Genomic DNA, 22,119 nt, shown 5'->3' on the forward strand with positions numbered 1-22,119 from the left:
AGGGTTTACGCATTAGACCTTTGAGGGTTTAGACACAAACATTGAGCTTTTACATGCTCCACTCCAACAAAGTACAATGAAGGAAGAAAAGCAAAAAAAAAAAAAAAGCACAAAAGCAATCTAAATGAATTGTTTGATCATTAATGGATTGATTTTAGGTAAAACATGCTGCTTTCTCTCATGTATCGATTGCCTCTCTCCAACGTTATTGGACACCTCTGTGTGTGTGTGCCCTTCACTGCTTTATTTATGTGGGCAGTGGTGAGCATGCCAAGTGGGTGTCCATTTGGGGATGTCTTCAGCTTTTCAGGGGCTCTAATGTGTGTGTGTGTGTGTGTGTGTGTGTGAGCGAATGGATCAGCCGTGTCAGTTTGCATGCCTGTGAATTTACACTACAACTTGGTTCTGTGTGCAAGCGCTGCTAAAAATCAAATAAAGGATCAAAATCTAAATTTGAAGGATATGGTTACTTATTGGTGTTATTTTTTTATAATTTTCCAAGAAAAGAAAATATATTTTATTTGTGGAAATACTTGGAACCTGATTTACACTTTGATGCTGACTGGTATTTCATTTTAGAGGGCTTATGAAATAGATTCACAAACAGATGGAAATAAACAGATGGCAGGTTGAAGCCATTTAGAGGAAATCTATTTCAGTTTGTATGCATAATGAACAAACATTCAAACTCTAATGTGACAACGTTAAGAAATGACTTCAGAAAAAGAGGCTGCAATATTATAAATCTGCTCACAAAGTCTGGAGACTTATACAGTAGCCCTAAAAAGTATTTCAAAATGTATGAAAGTATTACACAAAATTTCATTTATTTTAAAGACAGCACAATCACACTTTTCAAAGAAAAGAGTTCACAAAAAAATTACGTTTGTTAGGTTTTACAGTATAAAACAAAAGACACATTTTATTTAGACGTTACGTTATTGGAAAATGTCTATAGTAAATGTGATGAATTACACCTTTGGTGTTACTATGCGAGGCTACCTTTGTAAACTTAAACTTAATTAAAAGTTACCTTCGAAACAGTTGGTTTAAGTAATTTCAAAAATGGCTAAGAAAAGTGAAGTTAATTACAGTATTTCTGAAAAAAGGTCTAGTATATTTGGGGCCGCTGTAAACTGGATTTAGACTTCAAGAGTGTCTTCATAATGAGATTTGTTTATACGAGTTCTTTTTGCAAGACAATAATTTTTTAAAACATTATTTAAAAATATGCAAATAATAGAAAGCCAACTCCAACATCTGACTGGTTAAAAACATTTTGTTTGGTCCTTCTTGCCTGTGTGTGTGTGTGTGTGTGTGTAAGACACAGTACATAGCATACTCAACCATGCAGCTGAATCATTCATTCACAGCCCATCCTTAGAAATGGCCAGTAATGGGTGGAGGATGGCTGGGTCATGTTGAGAAATGCCTGCCTGTTCTTACCCATAACAAGCTGGCTATTGTGCAACAGTCACCATTTAAACAATAGCTGACTCTGTGACCCATTGTCACCAGTCTATTGACCTGTCATGTGTTGAGACTGATAAGAACAATCCTAAGCTTAGTCAATCTAAAATAGCAACACATAGAGTCAGCATCCATATTTATGGATGATTTAAAAAAAAAAATACAATAAAATCTATTTACTCGTACTATAATAATACCCCAGATATATTTCATATTTTGAGCCCAAGGCTGCAGCTGCATAAAACAGAAATTCATTTCAACAGCTATTGCAATATTCACATGCAAATAATACTAAAGAGACCCTTTCCCATACAGGTCAGAAAATTATCACAAAAAACTTCCCATAATGAATGTCCATGTATTTTCTCACAATGACATTTTAGTAGTATTGAACAATAAAAGTTATAAAAAATAAAATAAAATAAAAAAGATCAAAACTGCATACAGTATTTCAGATTCAGCAACAAGGTGGAATAAATATCGGGATGTTACCACACCATTGACCTTTGGTAAATAAATGAGGATGCCGTTTTGACGTGCAAGACTAAATAATATATTCTGCTGCCTCTGCAAAGGTGGCAGACTTTATTCCACACACACATCCACCACGCTGATAAAACAAGTGGTGCAATGCATGCTGAAAATGTGAAAAGAAAATGTGGACAATCAGGTGGCATGCTGACTGCTGTGGATTAAATAACAAAAAATACAATGATAATTCATGCCGCTTCGTTGCTGACATCAATGTGAAGTTGGGTTATTTGCTGGTAGGTTAATGGCTATGTCACAATTATTTGCAATTATTCCCAACCAGGTGTACGTGTACACTAGGGGATACTGGAAAAGATTCCAATTTTGCTTTGTAAAACCAATAAAACAGAAATGATGACTTATAATTACTAGGGCTGTCAAAGAAAATTTTTATTTTATCGAAAGATAATGTGTATGATAACAAAATAATGTGTACGTTTTCTAAATGTGTGTGGATGACACTCGTAGCACAACAAATGTGTTATTGATGAGACTGTTCACCTTTAGTATTAATTGTTCTTTGTTCAAAGGTGACACTAATAATATTAATGATAATGTATAATGTGATTTAAAGGGATAGTTCACCCAAAAAATGAAAATTCTCTCATCATTTACTCACCCTCATGCCACCCCAGATATGGATGACTTTCTTTCTCCTGCAGAACACAAACAAAGATTCTTAGAACAATATTTCAGCTCTGTAGGTCCATTCAATGCAAGTGAATGGTGACATTTCAAACTCCAAAATAAGTTTAATCCAAGTTTAAAGCAGAATAAAATTAATCCATATGACCCCAGTGGTTAAATCTATGTCTTAAGAAGCAATATAATAGGTGTGGGTGAGAATTTAAGTTTAAGTTCAAGATTTAAGTTGTTGTTGTTTTTGTTTTTTGTTTTTTTGTGTGAAAGTGAAAGTGGAGATTTACAGTAAAAAGTATCTAACCCATATTTCTCACCTAAAATGACTGCACTGCATCAGAAGACATATATTAAACCACTGGAGTTGAATGGATTACTTTTATGTTGCCTTTATGTGATTTTTGGAGCTTCAAAGTTCTGGCCAACATTCACTTGCATTGAAAGGACCTTTAGAGCTGAGATATTCTTCTAAAAATATCCGTTTGTGTTCAGCAGCAGAAAGAAAGTCATACACATCTGGTATGGCATTAAAGTGAGTAAATGATGAGAGAATTTTCATTTTTGGGTGAACTATCCCTGTAAAAGGAACACATTTCTTGTTTGGTATCGCTGAAGTGGTACTTGACCATTGACGGATGGAGCTGTTGGGGTACATAAACGGGTGGAAAATTTTAATAAAGACACATTAGCAATTCCACTTTTCAATCGACCTATGTGAGTTTGTGTGAGTATGCACTGCTGGTATTTTGAGAAAGCACATACAAACCAAAGGCAAAAATACGGAGCCACTGTTGTGAAATATATTGTTACAGTGCTGTCCTAACAGTATGTTGCCTTATTAATCATTGATTTTGAGCACTAGGTATTCATTTCACTTGGCCTGTGGTTATCTTTTCAACTCTACAGACTTTAGATCATATCACACTATAAGACAGCTCCTTCACCTACAACAGCAATAAAAATAAACAGCTGATACCATTCAAGCCTAATGTAACAATGTGAAATTATTTCATTTGCTTGATTTAAAATGCCAAAGTCTAACTAGAACACATTATAGACATTTAAATTAGACATATAAATGTAACTATATATTACAGTAACTTGCTTTAAATACAGCATAGTTAAACCAAATGCAAAATAGGGCCTGTGACCAGTTGCAGCAAACCCCTTAATTTGCAAAAGCCCTAAGTAATAATTGTAAAACGTTTTTCTCAACTTAAGGGGTCTGTTGCAACTGGCTGCTAAGGTGTAATGAAAAATAAATTGTTCTGTGAGGTTTTCTCAGTAGTTTTGTGGTCAGACTTCCTTGTTGGTTAATTGTAAAAACATGATCTTATACAAAAGACCTGCACATCCAGTGCAGAATCTGAGAGCAAGAGGGAGGATTTAGCTGCCCGCCTGCTGTGTGAAGGGCAGTAGTCGTCTCACTGAATGAAACAGGACATACAGGAGATGCAAGACAAGCGGCCATTGTCCAAAATACTGTACATCTTCCCTCAGTTGGTCCTCAGCTGATAATCTGTCAAAATTTATGTCAGAAAACTGCAATTTATAATTCATGCATGTTCAAAGGAAAGGTCAACCCAAAAATGAAGATTTTGTCATCATTTATTCACCCTCATGTTGTTCCAAACCCATATGATTTTCTTCTGTGGAACACAAAAGGAGAAATTCTGAAGAATGCACTGGTCACTCTTTCCCATGCAATTACAATGAACGGGGTTTTCAAGCTTCAGAAAGGATGCAAAAGCACCATAAAGTCTCCTAAAAGTAGTCCATTTGACTAATGAAGCCATATGATACCTTTGTATCAAATACAAATTTAAGTTGTTATTCAAAGATAATTTTATATGGTGCTTTTGTGTACTTTTTGTAATTGAATGGAAAAAGAGCATTCAGAACAGTCTTCAAAATGTTTCCCTTTTGTGTTCTAGAGAAGAAAAAATGTCATACGGTTTTGGAATGATATGAGGCTGAGTAAATGATGACAGAATTAGCATTTTTGGGTGAATTATATTAATTTAATCCATCTGTTAAGGTTGATCAAACATTTTCAAAAGGTGTTAAAAAGGTATTTGGATTTTGTTATTGATTTTTGGGTGTTCAGATATATCTGTAGAATTCCAGTGAGGTTTAAGGCTTGATGTCTGTTTTGCATTTCTTATGAATAAGTGAACAGAGCTGTGGGATTATAGTGGCTCTCTCTCTCCTCTAGTGTCGCTGATGCAAATGGAAAACCGATAGTCTTCACTATATCAAACTGCGTGTGTGTGTGTGTGATTGGCAGCAGAGAGAGTCAGGCTCATGTTCACTGAACTCTCATGCAGGGTAAAGGTAAACTTTATATCTGAATGATATTTGAGTATCAGAGTAACAGTGTGTGTGTGAGTATGTGAGAATTTTTTAATGTGACTTACCTCCACTCTGAGTAATATAACGCACCCATGGTAATGCCTGGTAGCCACTCTTCTCAATAATTTTCAAGTATCGCACCTGTGTTTAATACCAGACATAAAAAAACTCTTTAAAAATAATTCTACCATTTCATGTAGAAATTGACTGGTGTTTTTTTTATGGCCGATCCAGATGCTGATTATATTAATGTTCAAGTGTCCGATAACCAATATGCAGAACCGATTTTAAATAGTTTTATTTCTGCTTTTTGACACAATGATAACGAAAAAATTGTGAAAATAACTAAAAGACAGCAACAATAAACTGATAACCAATTAAGCAGAAAAGTGTCATTATCGGTAAAAAAATATATCGGTCAAACCAATTATTGCTCTATTCCTAATTTTACAACCATCACTAACAAAATGTTTGTTAAGAGAATGTGTTTTATTAACAAACCTGAATGCCAGACACTGTGAAATATGGGATCTCAAACTTCACAGTGATTGGTCGCTTTGCTTCAAGTTCATTACTTTCCACACTCGGCAGTCCAAAATGAGCTCTCATCATGTACTCCTTCCCCCCCTTTAACATAAAAAAAGACACATCATTAATTTTTGACCATTCTAACCATCTAATTGCCATTGCTAAAATCAACACATCAGTAATAAGCCCTAATTAACAGCTCAGTTCTAAATAAGTCTTCTGAGTCATATTCCTGAGTGGCTCATACAAACTTGCCTCACTCTGTTAGCTTGTGACAGCACAAACCTTCAAGACTAACTTAAAGTCTTTCAACATTCAAATGCCCAAGGCATCATTGGGAGTTGAAAAACCTTCTTCACTCAGTGTCCCACATGTCTCACTTCATAAAGATGGTTTGTCAGTGTAGAGGTAATGATAAAGCACTTATAAGTATGTCTTTGCATAGGTACTAAGTTTGATGTCCTTTTTAAAGGGATAGTTCACCCAAAAATGAAAATTTTCTCATAATCTACTCTCTTTCATGCCATCCAAGATGTGTATGACTTTCTTTCTTGAAGAACATTTTTAGAAGGATATCTCTGCTCTGTAGGTACTTTCGATGCAAATGAATGGTGGCCAGACCTTCTAAGCTTCAAAAATCACATAAACGCAGTATAAAAGTAATCTATATGACTCCAGTGGTTTAATATATGTCTTCTGAAGCGATCCAATCACTTTGGGTGAGAAACAAATAAATATTTAAGTTCTTTTTTACAGTAAATCTCCACTTTAACTTTCACTTTCAGAATTTGAAAGAATGTGAAAGTGGAGATTTATAGTAAAAAAAAAAAATAATAAATAGTCTTAAATATTGATCTGTTTCTCACCCACACCTATCATATTGCTTCTGAAGATATGGATTTAATCACTGGAGTCGTATGGATTACTTTTATGCTGCCTTTAAGTAATTGTTGGTGCTTGAAGGTTCTGGCCACCATTCACTTGCAATGTATGGACCAACAGAGCTGAAATATTCTTCTAAAAATCTTTGTTTATTTTCTGCAGAAGAAAGTCATACACATTAGGAATGGCATGAGGGTGAGTAAATGATAAGAGAATTTTCATTTTTGGGTGAACTATCCCTTTAAGACTAGGTAAAACAGGAAATGGTGCCTCCGTGACAAACACTTCATTTTGTAAATTTGCGGGTTTTTATTTTATTTTTTTATGGTATTTTGGCTTTAATTCAACACACGTTTGTACTGTATATTCTTAAGAATTTACTGTGTGATTACTTGGCCACTGTAAAGCTGCAAAAATTCTCATAATTATGAGGATTTAGATTCCAGGTTTTATCTGCTCAAGTGCCTTGAATAATCCGTTCTAAATTTTTACATTTTGAGTTGATGGGTTTGATGAGTGTGAAATGGCCTTAGGACTTTTTTATTTCCTTTTATATTTACCGCTAAAACACTGCTTTCTCCCTCACCCAATTTATCCTCTGGCTGTAAAACACAAATAGCCGATGGTTTACTGTGGGATAATTACTGTACAAAACAGCCCCAGTGTGTTTGTGTAAGCATTTCACTGAATAAATCAGATAACTCAAACCACACTCAGAGGTAGTCAAATACGCATGTGACATCACTGCATTTGTAGTATAAGCATAGGACCACCTACTCACCTGTCAATCATTCATGCACTAAAAAAAAAGAGTACAATTACTATGAGCTTTTCACTCAAAATGTTATGTTTGCAGTAAGATTAAAATTCAAGTTATCAAGCAGTAACACACTGAAGCCGTAAGTGATGTATGTAGTCTAAAAAAACAGAAACCCTCCCCTTGAAATCTAATCACAAATGGTCATAGGAGACATATTTGTGACACGTTACCACCACATCACAAACATGGCTGCAGCTATAATAAAGTAGTATGTACATATGTATATTAGAAGGTAGGAATCTTATTGGTACTTACAGGGAAGGATTTAATGTTCCACTCTACAGCATTCTTCTCAGGGACCCATTTAGCCTGGCCTGTGGTGGTCTTAAATTTGGGGGAGTCAGCGTCACTGGGAACAGGCACTAGGATGGACACATTGTTGGCAGTGGAGCGGCTCTTGAACTGACTTCGGGCCTGTAAAACAGATGAAGGACCTACAGCACAACTTCGCCGCAGCAAATATTTCAAATCTTTAATTTTGAAAAGCTAAAGTTTCACAGTGGCAAGGGCAATGGGACAAAGCATGTTCACGTCAGAATCTGACATGTCTTTAGACACAGCTCAGGTAAACTCTGAGCCATTCCCCAGGATAGAAGCTTGAAAGCTAATTACTGAAACCAGGATATGTGCTAGAAGTGGAATCAGTGGAGTGAGTATGTGAAGTGAGCGTGTATGTGTGCAGCTCTACCTTAACCTTGATCTCTACTCGACTGTGAGAGAACTTCTCTATTATGCTCTCAATCCATATTAGAGGCTTCACCTGTCAAAACAGAGCAGTGACAGAGAAAAGAATGAAGTTGTGATTCTGCTGTCACTTATCTAGACACTGAAATGCATTTTTTTTCACATTTTAACTTCTCATATCAATTAAATGCACATTAAATGTAGTATTACTGGGTTGATCTAACAAAAACATGTCTGGGTCACATTTTAACGGCAAAATCAAAAGAAAAAATAAGAAATGATATTTTGCATAAGGGTAAGGAAATCTGTTTTAGGACCATTAATATTTTTTTTCATGGTGACATTACATGACAATTAAGTAAATTTTTTCCCCCAAGATTCTCATTGCCTTAATAAATTGGGCCATCCCAGATGTGTATGACTTTCTTTCTTCAGCTGAACATAAAATAAGATTTTTAGAAGAATATCTCAGCTCTGGAGGTCCATACAATGCAAGTGAATAGATAGTAAAAAAGGACTTAAATATTGATCTGTTTCTCACCCACACCTACAGATACAGATTTAACCACTGGAGTCTTATGGACTACTTTTATGCTGCCTTTATGTGCATTTTGGAGGTCAAAATTTTGGTACCCATTCATTTGCACTGTGAGGACCTACAGAGCTGAAATATTCTCCTAAAAAACTTAGTTTGTTTTCAGCCGAAGAAAGAAAGTCATACACATTTGGGATGGCATGAGGGTGAGTAAATGATGAGAGAATTTTTATTTTTGGGTCAACTATCCCTTTAAAATCAGCATAAATGAAAGGCAGTACCACAAATACTACCATGATGTAGAAAGTATTAAACATTTTCTCTACACATTCAATAGTGAGTGCTGACCGTAGTGTTGAGTCTGTAAGACATGAGTTCACTTTCTCCATCAGGTGGGATGAAAGAGATCGTCCTGTCGTTCTCAAAGCGAGAGAGACGCACACACTGATGAAACTTCACATCTTCCAGCTCCACAGACTTACTCTTCTCTCCTGAGAGAAACCAGAAATGGAGTGAGATGAATTATAATACTATATAAAACAAGTAGACACTGATGATTATGATGTGTGCAAAGCTCATTAATCAACTTGAAGAACATGAGTGCTGTTTAACTTGAAAAAAATTTCCAGTATATTTAGTTTTTATTTTAGTTTTAGATTTATTATTTAGGGCTACCAAAGGTAATGCACTGCCTGACATCGTTTATATACTGTATGTTTAATAAATTTCCCAGGGTGTCTAGTGTTATCACCAGCTAGTGGCATTTTGATGTTTTAATGAAGGCTGATTGTACTAAAACTAAAATTAGTTTGTGATCATATTTATATTATTCAAGTTAGTTTTCGAGTCATTAGTATTTCCAATTATGTTTTTTTTTTTTTCAGTGAATAAATGTTGTTGTTTTTGTTTTTTGTTTTCATTTAGTTTTCATTAAAGGAATATTCGGGGTTCAATACAATTTAAGCTCAATCGACAGCATTTGTGTCATAATTTTGATCACCACAAACATTTATTTCTACTTGCCCCTCCTTTTCTTTAAAAAAAGCAAAACTCTGGGTTCCAGTGAGGCACTTACAATGGAAGTGAATGGGACAATTTGTAAATGTTAAAATACTCACATTTTCAAAAGTATAGCCACAAGACATAAACAGTATGCATCTTAACATGATTTCAGTGAAATAAAATTACTTACCAACCTTTTTTATGTAGTTATATCGAATTTTACAACTTAGTTGACATGGCGATGTAACGCCATAAACCCTAAAACGACGAAGAATTATTGTGCTTTTATAAAATTATGAGCTACACATTTCTGCCTTTAAACCCTCTGACAATTGGCCCCATTCACTTCATCTGTAAGTGCCTCACTGCAACCTTGATTTGTGCTTTTTTAAAGAAAAAGAGGGACGAGTCAAAATCATTTTCTGTGGCAATTAACATTATGCCACAAATGCTGTCGATTGAGCCCAACTTGTATTGAACCCAGAATATTCCTTTAACGTTAATAACGCAGGCAAACAGACACACACACAAACACACTGCATATACACACATGCATAGCTTTCTAATACGTTTCCAGAAAACTGCATACAATTGCACTTTTTGTGCACCCAGGTAACCGTGGAGGTAGTTTATTTGCTTGACCTCAGCAAAAGGGGAAGGCAGTGACTACAGAAGAGCTTCTTAATAACTCAGGGCCTCTGAGCCCCAAAACTCAACAGCACAGTCAAATCAGAAGCCTGTGAAATGTCTGCGAATGTGTGTGGGTGTGAGCCTCGCTTTTATATTTATGAATGTTTTCCGCTTTATCTAGGAGTGACATTTACAGTGGAACATGAAAGAGCTCTCAGAGGTTTGAGTTGGAACACAGAGGTCACATCACAAGCTCTCGCTCTCTGTGTCCTCTGCCACAGACGAGGCCTGCTGGGAGCTGCTGCAGCACCTACTGATGACATCAACCGCAGGGACTAAAGGTCACGGAGGGGTGAGGATGCTCTCTTATAGCTCTCTGATTGGCTCTCCTGGGTCCACAGGCAGAGGTTTCAGTGAATGTGATTGGCGCTCAGAACGACAGGTCCTCTTTGTCTGAGGTACACATCTTTGGATTCAGCTGTAAATTGCTCTAAAGTGAGCAGGGCTACAATGCTATAATGTCGAATTTCTGAGATCTATAATATTTGAGGTTCCATTTACAGATGCGCAGTTTTAGGTTAAAATGTACTCTATATGTATGCATAATGGTAACTGTATATTTTAGGTCCTGTAACTGAACACCATTTCTTTTAAGTTTTTCACCATTTTCAGTCATTTTTCCTTCACTGGTTTCTTTTTAATGGTCCTGTGGTGTGACAAGTTTTTAAAAGTATGAATATGCAGGAAATATTTTCCTGTCAACATGCTTTCAATGAAACGTTACCATAATTAAAAGACAAGCATTTGCAAGTTTGTGCCTAGAGAGGGCGGTATTTCACTTATCTAATTTTCATTCTACCTCTGAGCTGAAACAAGATATTCCAGGCTTTATATTACGACTTTAAACACAACAGAAGAAATACCAGAATGGCACCTTCTACCTTCAGTGGTGTTTACAAAAGCTGGTGCCACTGTACAACTTTATAATGGGAAGTGGCACAGGAAGCGAGCAGGTCTACTTCACTTTCCTGAAACCATATCTGATAGAACAGTTTCCTGTTATAGTAAAACCACAAGGTAGCTTGTCTTTGAAATGTTGCTTATGGTCAACTACTGTGCTAATGTTTGCTTAGTAAATACAGTACATCTAATTATTAGAATCACATTACTATACACTTATTTGCACTGATGATCAACGCTCAACATTGTTGTATTGTAACTTTGAACTGGTCCTGATCTTGAATGCGTGGTTGCATTCAAATTGCACATGCAGAATGCATAATTGAGATGTGGTCTACTGTGAGACCGACACCCGCTGGGTTAAGCCTGGGGTGGGGATTAAAAAAGAGAGTCAGAGGGAATTGAATCCATCTATCAAGTGCAAATGAGAGAGCTGTTCACCAAAGAACAGGATGAGACAATGAACTGTCTGCTCAACTTAATTTAGCCGCCCCCGCACTACTATAGAAGAGCTAAACCATATAGAATCAAGGTCAGTGTTCTGAAGGATGTGTGTACTCACTGCCGGTGACCTCGAAGAGAACTTTGTCATTGAGTCCCAGTCTGAGCTCAGGCATGCCTGAGAGAACGACTTTGAGTTTGATGCAGCCCAAAATCTCGCTTCGCAAAACACTACCTGTAGCACTGACCTATAACGAACACAAAGAGAGAAGAGAATTGCAAATCAGAATCAAGAGTGGCAAGGTGCGATGCATCAACACCATTACTGCCATCTACAATTTATTATGCTCTGTCAGATAAGGCAGTAACCGTGTGATTTGTGTGATAATGCTCTTTCAAAGAGAGGAATTAAGTATGCTGCAGTAAGTAAAGATATGAGAATGTACTGTATTATATTACAGTAAAATATTAAAACCATACAAGCTAGACTTACAGAAAGTGGATCTGATCCACAAAAACTCCACATTAAGTCAATACCTCTGAGAACTCTTGGAAACAAAAGCCAGTGAGAATTCTGCATGGATGAATAGCAATGCTGCATTAGAAAACAATAAGATGTGATTCAAGTCTTAATCAGGAAAGTGTTGCTGCTCGGAGCTACTGTCTGCCAGCGTTAAGACCACAACACTGAGATGCAGTAATGAATCCATCAAAAGCCAGAGCAGAGCATAATGTCAACAAGAACTTAAAGAGGGCAGCTGCTTCCTCACTCTCTGAATGTAAGGAAGTCTGGAGGGCTGGCCCTTAACCCTAAAGAACATGAAGGAGGTCAGCTGAGGTACAGTAGGATGATTGGGGTGATTTTTGGATGTAAAAATCGTTTCTCCAATCCCAGCTTAAAGGAATGCTCAATACAAGTTTAGCTCAATCAATTGCTTTTGTAGCATAATGTTGATTGCCAAAGAAAATAAGTTAGAACTGTCCCTTGTTTATTTAAAAAATAATTACAATAAGGATCTTTCAATAGAAGTAAATGAGGCCAGTTCATAAACATGAAAATAGACACTGTTTCAAAAGTATAGCCACATGACATAAAAAAATAGATGTGTTAACATGATTTTAGAGTGATAAAATCACTTACAGGGTTTACCAATGTTGCATCAGCATGGCAATGAAGTTGAAATATTGCATATAACTTTGGACTGATAACTTAGTAAGTGATATTATCACACTAAAATCATGTAAACCCATATAATGTTTACGTCTTGTGGCTATACTTTTGAAACAGTGTGTATTTTAACTAGAGCTGTCAGTCAATTAAAAAATAAAATCGTGATTAATCGCATACATTTTTTAGCTAATCGCGATTAATCGCAGATTTTGAAAATGCTGAAATTTGACACCATATATATTTCTTTCCCTGTTAAAATGCATTTATTTCCATCTTAGGAAATAAAACAAAACAATATGTAACAAAATAATGCTTTATTAACATTTTCCGTACAAAGCCTTCCACAGTATAAAGATAGAAATGCACTAAAATAGCAAAAATGCAAGTAATATTAAACATTTTCCAAAGTCTAAGTGGGAGTTTGTCTAATTGAAAGAACTAGTCTCCCCATAGGCTGCATATTCATTGCAATGGGCATTAAATCTCTTAAACTCTTAAATGCATCAGAGCCAGCATCAAGCATCGCTTTGAACGAACCATGAAAAGAGTTTGCAGACAAAAATATCTCATTTTGCGTTTTGGTGATTGTTAAGACTTGCCGTGCTTCTGTGGTAATTGAAATGTGCCTTAAATTATTATGGCTGAAAAATACTTGATTTCTATCACAAGCCCATCTTGACTTTTTTTGTACTGTACATCAAATAGGTCCTTTCTCCATCATTTTATCACTGAGGGGGAAGTGTTGTTGTGTGTGAGTTGTGGTGTGTGTGTCAGTGTAATGACTACGGGCGGACACATTACAAAGGTTCCCAACAAGTGTTTATGCTGGTTTATGCTATTTCAACAGGAAAGGCATTAATCTCGATTAAGAAACATTTACGCATTAACATTTATGCATTAACACGTTAATTCTGTCAGCTCTAATTTTAACGTTTATGGACTGGCCCCATTCACTTCCATTGTAAGCACCTTACTGTACTGTACTTACCGCAGTATAAACGAGGGACGAGTCAAATTTATTTTTTGTAGTAATCAACAGTATGCCACAAATGCTATCAATTTAGCCTAACTTATATTAAACCCTGAACATTCCTTTTGAGACAACTATTAGTAAGACATTAGTAGGTTGATTCCCCTGGAAAGTGTAAACACTGTTCCTCTTTGGTGCTATCAAAACATTGCTCTGTTTGTTTGTGCATTCCATTCATCCCGAAATAACAACTCTAGCTCAATCAACGGCATGAATTTTGGGCGGGACTTTGGCTGTTTCTCAATGTGCGTTCTTACATTCTTGTGGACATCATCATCCACTGTCGAAGTTTAATTCCAATCCTCAAGAACACAAGTACAGAGAATGCAAAACAATTACCCAGGTGTGTTCTTTTATTAGGCTGAATATCAAGGCTGCATCAGATGGTGACTTGTGCACAAGAACCCGTTTGAAGTCCCAAAAGTCATAGCAGCACTACGGTGGCAGACAAAGGACATTTACCATGTTTTCCCTCAAGAGATTCCTGCTATAAGCTCGTGAAAGTCTGATGGATTGTGAGAGTCGATATTTGTTGTTTTGTTGGGCATCATTTTAATAAAATAATAAACGCATGGAGTAAACAAGTGTTAACTGACTTTATTCTTTCAACATGTCCTGCAAAACCTCACTGGTATGATGATAATAAAGCTGTCACTGGTGTGTGATAATGCCAGTAGTTCTCTCACTGGCTAAAAATATCCTGGGAGATCGCAGCATATCTCAAAGTTCGTAATAGATGCTTTCTACATCCTCCTGTCCTTCTGAGTTCATTCTTCTAAGGTAGCCTGGCAAGTCTGTTCTCTGTGTTCTTTGCATGGAGAAACACCCAATCTGTCAGTCCGAGCAATGGCAGATGGTGGGAGTGTTCATGAAACCTGATTGAATTTAAAGATGCTAGAGGCGCAGAAATTACACACTTAACCTTTAATGTAGCTTTGGCTTAAATGAAGAAGGTAGAAAGTCACCTTTGAACAATTATTCATTATTTAAAAGCTTTCATGTACAGATTTTGTGTACTGAAATTTGATAAGGACCAAACATCATTGTCAGCTGGTTGGCCCAGAGTAATTAATTGCATGTTTAATTAATATGAGCCACATCTAAAGTGACCGTGAAATAGGACATCTTCCATGATCAAAATCTTTTGTTGGTCCTGGAATGACTTTCCTCTCAAATAAATAGGGCTGGGTATCGTAAGGAATTTTATGATTCTGGTTCCAATTCAGATTCCTCTTAACAATTCCGGTTCGTTAATGGTTCCAGTAATGATTCCAGTAATTCATTTAGTTTTTTTTAAAGAATTATTTATAAATGAGAAATGCCATTCTTATTGCATTTACTTCCCTCTGCTGTCTGTTACCAAATAATCAGATTTGTACAGAGCAGATATAACAAATCAGAAATACATTTAATGCAGTTCTTGTAAAAGGTGTGTTTGCAGACGTTTTAGAGACATAAAGACAATCCAATAATAGATCCTTACTCCATTTTAAATAAATAAATATAAACCAACACGAAATGTGATGGCATATTTCATTAATTCATTTATTATATTATAAAATTCCACTTATTACAACAAAACTTGTGTATCTTTAATTATACACTGTCATATGAACAACCAGTCAGTAACTGCACTGCTTGATTTAATAGATATACAGGTCATCATTAAATAAATAGTAACAGTTCCAGAGACAGTTTAGACTGTGTTTTGTAGCCTAATCTTGTACTTCAGGCTTGTGAGACTTCAATAGTTCTTATTTTATTTAGAGTTGGACATTCATAACTTTACTTGTATACTGGAAGCGCTGTATGTTTAATCAATCTATGCCATCATTAAGTTTGCTGATGATATGACGGTGGTAGGTCTGATCACTGACAATGATGAAACAGCCTACAGAGAGGAGGTGCACACTCTGACACACTGGTGTCAGGAGCACAACCTCTCCCTCAACGCCAGTAAGACAAAGAGCTTGTGGTGGACTTCAGAAGAAGAGAAAGAGAACACAGCCCCATCACCATCAATGGAGCACCGGTGGAGAAAGTCAGCAGCTTCAAGTTCCTGGGTGTCCACATCACTGAGGAACTCACATGGTCCGTCCACACTGAGGCCGTTGTGAAGAAGGCTCATCAGCGCCTCTTCTTCCTGAGACAGCTGAGGAAGTTTGGAATGAACCGCCACATCCTCACACGGTTCTACACCTGCACTGTAGAGAGCATCCTGACTGGCTGCATCTCCGCCTGGTACGGCAATAGCATCGCCCACAACCGCACTGCAAAGGGTGGTGCAAACTGCCAGACACATCATCAGAGGTGAGCTTCCCTCCCTCCAGGACATATATACCAGGCAGTGTGCGAAAAAGCTTGGAGGATCATCAGAGACTCCAGCCACCCGAGCAATGGGCTGTTCTCACTGCTACCATCAGGCAGGCGATATCACAGCATCAGGACCCGCACCAGCCGACTCCATGATAGCTTCTTCCCCCAAGCAATCAGACTTTTGAACGCTTGATCTCTCACGATCAAAATACATCAGCACTGCACTTTATTACTCTTATTATCTCACACCGGACTGTCATAAATTATATTATTATTATATTATATTTTCTCTTAACAACGCACTGGCAACTTACTATCAATCGACAGCTTGATTGTAAATACAGTACAATACAACCTACTGTATATTTTATATATACTATATATACTATTTTTTATTGTATAATGTGTATTCTATATTGTGTGTATTGTATACTGTACATTGTATATTATTATTTGTATATTGTGTTGTGTGTAATTATGTGTATATTAGATTTTAAATTGTGTTGTGTAAATCTGATGTTTATTGTAAATTGGTATATGTCTTATCACTGTGTTGCTCGGAACTGCACCCAAGAATTTCACACACTATTGCACTTGTGTATATGGTTGTGTGACAATAAAGTGATTTGATTTGATTTGATGTTTTGCGCTGTAGATTCAAAATAACCAGCTCATTAGAATGGTTCTTTCGAGATCGGACTATACCGGAAGCACCATATGTTTTGCGCTGTTGATTCAACAGAACCGGCTCCTTTGAATAATTATTTTGGGAATCAAACTGTACCGGAAGTGCATATGTTTCACGCTGTAAAAAGAGCCAGCTCAATATTTGTTCGATTGGGAATTTTTACGCTGTAGAGTCAGTAGAGGGCAGCGCTGCTGCAGAGATGCGCTGCTGGAAACACTATCAGAGTATTTGAGGATGGTATTCCAGCCACATCGGTGGAAAATTGCACGCTGAAAATTGCACGTTAACGGAACCGAAAGTCACGAAGATCATACGATTACGGTATTTTTTTAAGAATGGAACCGGTTCTGAACAAGAACCGGTTCTTGGTTCCCAACCCTACAAATAAACAATTCTACCCCTACCCTAACCCTTACCATTAACAACCCTCACCCTTTCAGTCATAGCTCTCGTTCAAAGAGGGAACAATGTTTTCCTGAGGTAATGACAGAAAAACAGCATCTGGAGTTATTCACACTAAGTAATGACAAACCTATACGTGACATGTATTATTATGGGCTTGTTTGACTATTTTTACAGGTTTATTTAAATTCAGAGTTGTTAAAACATTGATAATGATCTGTAATCCTTACCAGTAGGTTGACAGACTCAATGACATCCATGAAGACTTCATTCTTCCTGTATTTGATGCCTTCCGACCTCCAAGACACAGCATTGGTTACTGTAGCTGGGGGGCGTGGCGCTCCCACGTCCAGCTTATGCCCCTGCTGTGTGATGTACCTTGGGTGGAAATGGAGAGAGGTCATCAGACCATGGTAACATTGACAAACAATGCTGGCATTCAGTATTAAAACAAAAAACAATAAAACAAATCAAAGTGTAGATTAAAGATTGTATCAGCCTAACAGTGCATGTCAGCTATTTACAATATGATTGCCTTGTGTGAATATTTATCATCTGGTGTGTCACATACTCACCTTTCCAGATCTAATAAGATTTAAATTAAAAGAATCAGTGAAGCAGGTAACTATGTTGGGTGTGTAAATAGACCTCTGATGTTAGAATGCTGAGATAACAGACTCATGGGAAGAACATGGCTGCCCCTAGGGACAGACAGGCTGATAAACACCTGCCCTTGTTTTTTGTTTTTGTTTTTTTATTTTATTTCCATCACTAATGATCCTGTAATGTTTACCTTACTGCACATTCTTCTATCACATACAGATGGAAAAAACACTCTCCTATGCAAATGAAAATGAAAGTGAACACTAACATTGCATAGAGTGTTCTATCGTCTCAGCTGAACATCAGCATACATTAGCAGAGTAACTACATTCACAAATTAGCAACATTAGCAGAGTAAACACATACTTATGCAGTTATTCAATTAACAAATAAACAAGTTTCTTTATTGATTCTACAAATTGGTCCTTCTACAACGAGGTTTAAGATGCGTAGGAGAGTGTGTGTGTGTGTGTGTGTGTGTGTGTGTGTGTGAGAGAGAGAGAGAGAGAGAGTGTGTGGGCAGGTTTAAGTGGTTTACGAGGACTTTTGTTTTAGGATACAAACTGGTAATTACAAGGGTATTATACTATAAATGTGGTTTATGAGGACATTTCTAGTGTCCCCATAATTCAAATCGCTTAAAAAACATCCTAAACAATGTTTTTTTTAAATGTAAAAATGCAGAAGGTTTTTTGTGAGGGTTAGGGTTAGGGGATAGAATCTATAGTTTGTACAGTATAAAAATCATTATGTCTATGGAGATTCCTCATAAGGATAGCCACACCAACGTGAGTGTGCCTGTATATGTGTGTGTGTGTGTGTGTGTGTGTGTGTGTGTGTGTGTGTGTGTGTGTGTGTGTGTACATGTTTATACAACATTGTGGGGACCAAATGTACCCACAAGGATCATAAAACCTGAGATCACCTACCTTGTGTGTTCTCTAACCTCAAGTGTCTCCAGCTGACAGGGTATTGTGTTGCTGTCACTGAGGGCTTGCAGCATTTAGCTATCTGTTAATAAGGGGTAGCTTACAAAGACTGCAAACTAAATCCGATAAGCATTCAAAGTTGAGTCTTTTTTACTTAATTATGAGTTTTATTAATTATATAATTATGGTTTTTATTTATTTTTTTATTTTTATTTTTATTTTTTGGCTGATTATTAAATGCAGGGCAATAAAGAGAGGACAGGAAATAAGAGGATAATGGGACTGAGATACAACACGAGTCAAATTCGAACTTCAAGTGGCGCAGCTCAATATGTCAGAGCACATGCGCAATTGCAAGCCTTTCAACATTTAATCATGTGCATGATATGATCTATAGATAATTCTAGATATCTCTAGTTAAATTTTCACTTGTTAAAAAATTCTCATTCTAGATATCAACAATAGAATTACTACTAGTGAAAATGTTAATTATTTGATATTAGTAATTAGGTTTGCAGTTTGCACTAGTAAAAACATACTTTACACTTTACAATAAGGTTCCATTCATTAACATTAGTTAATGCATTAGGTATCATGAACTAACAATGAACAATATATTTTTACAGCATTTATTAATCCTTGTTAATGTTAGTTAATAAAAATACTATTGTCCATTGTTAGTTCATGCTAGTTTATAATGCATTAACTAATGTTAACATATTCAACTTTTGATTTTAAAAATGTATTACTATATGTTTAAATTAACATTAACCAAGATTAATAAATGCTGTAAAAAATATTGTTCATTGTTAGTTCATGTTAACTACCGTTGTTAACTAATGTAAACAAATGGAACCTTATTGTAAAGTGTTACCAAAAACGTTAATTCTGGATCTAAAAAATTAAACAATTTCTTGCTGAAATACCCATTCTTGGTATTTAAGATTGAATTTCAACTAGTAAAATCCATAATTGTTTTATATCTGTAACTACATTTTCACTATAAGCTTGCTGTCAGACAATTACAGATATCTATAATTACTTCCTTACTAGTTAAAATGACATATTTACGTACTGCATCAGCAATGTACTTCTTACCAGTACAAACGATAACCTTTAATATCAATAATTACATTGCTACTAGTGCAAATGTCTATTCCTGATATCAATGATTGTATTACAACTAGTTAAAATCATGTTAAAGATATTTAAAATTAACATTGCCACTAGTAATAACCAAATGACAGATATAAAAAATTAGCATTTTTACTAGATCAATTCAATTGTTGACATCAGGAATGGACATTTGCACTAGTAGCTAACCAAGTACTTATTGATATCAAAAGTAAATTATTGATATGAAAGTTATTAAATTATCAGTTAACTTTTACCATTATACTCTTAGCTTATACAGAATGCCAACAAAAAAATTCTCTAAAAGTCTGTTTTGCAACACATAAATGGAATATTCTTTGTGCCATGGGGAGGTGCCGTCTTGTAAGTTTTGCCAGAGGGAGGGGAGGCCCACCGTCTAAGACTTAGAAATGACTGACTATCAGTTGTAAAGATTCAAGTGATTCCCACTCAATGCAAAGGACATATAAACTATATAAACCATACTAACAGCAAAACATTATAACTTTTACATTTAACAGTAAAATGATTATGCCTACATGCTACAAGGGACTCTTATTTCTCTAGTCTGATAATCTGTCTGTGTTCTAAAAGAAATGAATAACTGCATATTGTGAAACTGTGCCTTCTGCACAGAGCATGCACAGTGGATTATGAATAGTCTGAGCTTGAATAGTGAATGGTGAACAAGCATAGTAATGCTGTTTGAGTAATGAATAGCGTTCTGTGAGCAGTGCAGTTTGAATGGTCAGAACTCACTCCAGTAAGATCTTGCTGTCAGTGGTCTGAGGGAAGCCAAAGTCCATTACTTCATCCATTAGCTCATATACTGTCACAAAATTGTCTCGAATACTCTCTTCTTCCACTGACTTGAAGTATTCTGTGAACACCTGCAAATACAGTACATGGTCAATACAACCCTATTAAATGCACATAAATCTGGCATTATAATATAGAGGGTAAACTTATAGAGATAAGTATATGTCACATTAAAGTGTGCTACTGTTTTTATTTGTTGTTGTGTTGTACTGTGTAAAGTGTTGTGCAAGGTGTTGTTGTGGTTATGATAAATATGAAACACTTACCTCCACTATTTTGTACAGGAAGGAGTATACAAGGGCAGCATTAGTATTCTTCTTAGTCATTGCAACCACTGATTAAAACCTGTTAAGGGGAAAGTGTACTGCACATTTGCAGAGCTATTACAACAGTGGCAAAACAGTTTGCTAAATTATATTATCAAAAGATAAGAAGTGTAAAGTTATATTTTAAAATGAAGCTGATGGAGGATACAGTACAGGTTGCTGTGCTTAATCCAGAGAAAGTGGGTGGACCCATGAATAACAACAGGTGACAGATCTGCGTCTTCCTCTCTCTTCATCATTATGGGCATGAAGTTGTCAATCTCATTCATGTCTATGTTGCCCATGTAGTTCCGGCATATAAGAACCTTAGGGATGGAAATAAAGCTGAAAGCACTGAAATATTCCAAATATTATAGCTTCATGTTGAACAAGTTCTTGCAAACTATTTGCCAAAATAAGTTACAAATGACCTTACATGGCAATTATATGATAATTCATACAGCACTAAATCAGTACACCATAAAGAGTAAAAAGGGCAAATTTATTTGGCCGCTGCACTTAAACAGGTTGACTGCCACCTGGATCGCTTCGAGACACTGTCCCTTTGCCATCCATTTTTTTTTTTTTTTTTTTAAAGCCAGTGTGAGCTTGATACAATGTCTGTTTACATGGACACCAGAAAGCGAATTATTGTGAGATTATTGCGAGAAAGCAGCGTTCCAGTTTACATGCATTGTTAAGTGCCGTACTCTTTACTCCCGCTGTATACATGCGCCTCGGTCAGTCAGCCACTTTCTCCACAGCAACGTAATTTCCTTGCAGCGCTTGTTTAACCCTTAAATGCATGGTAATTTTCCCAAACACTCTTACATATCTGGATCTTTAGAGGCCCGGCACTTATATCTATAAAAAATGGATGTACAAAATGCCCAGATTTTCAAAATATTTTCAAGACAATTAGAAATTAATCAAATAAAATATCTGTTGATTTTTTATTTTTCATAAATCAAAAAGATAATGCAACAAATCAGGACAAACCTAGAACAGGATTCATTAGCTTCACACTGAAATTTCATGAGATGCAACTGGCAGCCAAACACATACTGAGCTACAAATAACACATAATCTACACATAAGATATACATCAGTTACACATACGTTACACATATGTATTCAGGCACTTATTGAGTCTAAATAGATGAACAACTTACATGATTTCAGTAGTACACCCAAATGAAAATAGTCATCTCATACTATTCATGTTACACTTGCTATAGTTTACTCCTA

General features: G+C 36.1%; 1 protein-coding gene across 2 annotated transcripts in view; it reads right to left on the reverse strand.

The window, feature by feature from the left end:
* Positions 1–802: 802 nt before the first annotated feature.
* ap1m3 (adaptor related protein complex 1 subunit mu 3) overlaps positions 803–22,119 on the reverse strand; it is a 30,726-nt gene continuing 9,409 nt past the window's right edge. For both annotated transcript variants that reach the window (XM_051706529.1, XM_051706530.1), the window contains exons 2-12: positions 21,041–21,197; positions 20,833–20,900; positions 20,507–20,637; positions 17,312–17,459; positions 11,596–11,722; positions 8,790–8,932; positions 7,911–7,982; positions 7,478–7,636; positions 5,494–5,619; positions 5,058–5,133; positions 803–4,159 (exon numbers count right to left, since the gene is read on the reverse strand). In XM_051706529.1, the coding sequence (XP_051562489.1) occupies positions 4,137–4,159; positions 5,058–5,133; positions 5,494–5,619; positions 7,478–7,636; positions 7,911–7,982; positions 8,790–8,932; positions 11,596–11,722; positions 17,312–17,459; positions 20,507–20,637; positions 20,833–20,900; positions 21,041–21,197 (1,230 nt within the window). In that variant the 3' untranslated portion in view covers positions 803–4,136. The remainder of the gene's footprint in view (positions 4,160–5,057; positions 5,134–5,493; positions 5,620–7,477; positions 7,637–7,910; positions 7,983–8,789; positions 8,933–11,595; positions 11,723–17,311; positions 17,460–20,506; positions 20,638–20,832; positions 20,901–21,040; positions 21,198–22,119) is intronic.

Source organism: Myxocyprinus asiaticus, chromosome 9 (assembly GCF_019703515.2).
Source record: "Myxocyprinus asiaticus isolate MX2 ecotype Aquarium Trade chromosome 9, UBuf_Myxa_2, whole genome shotgun sequence".
NCBI classification, from domain to species: Eukaryota; Metazoa; Chordata; class Actinopteri; order Cypriniformes; family Catostomidae; genus Myxocyprinus; species Myxocyprinus asiaticus.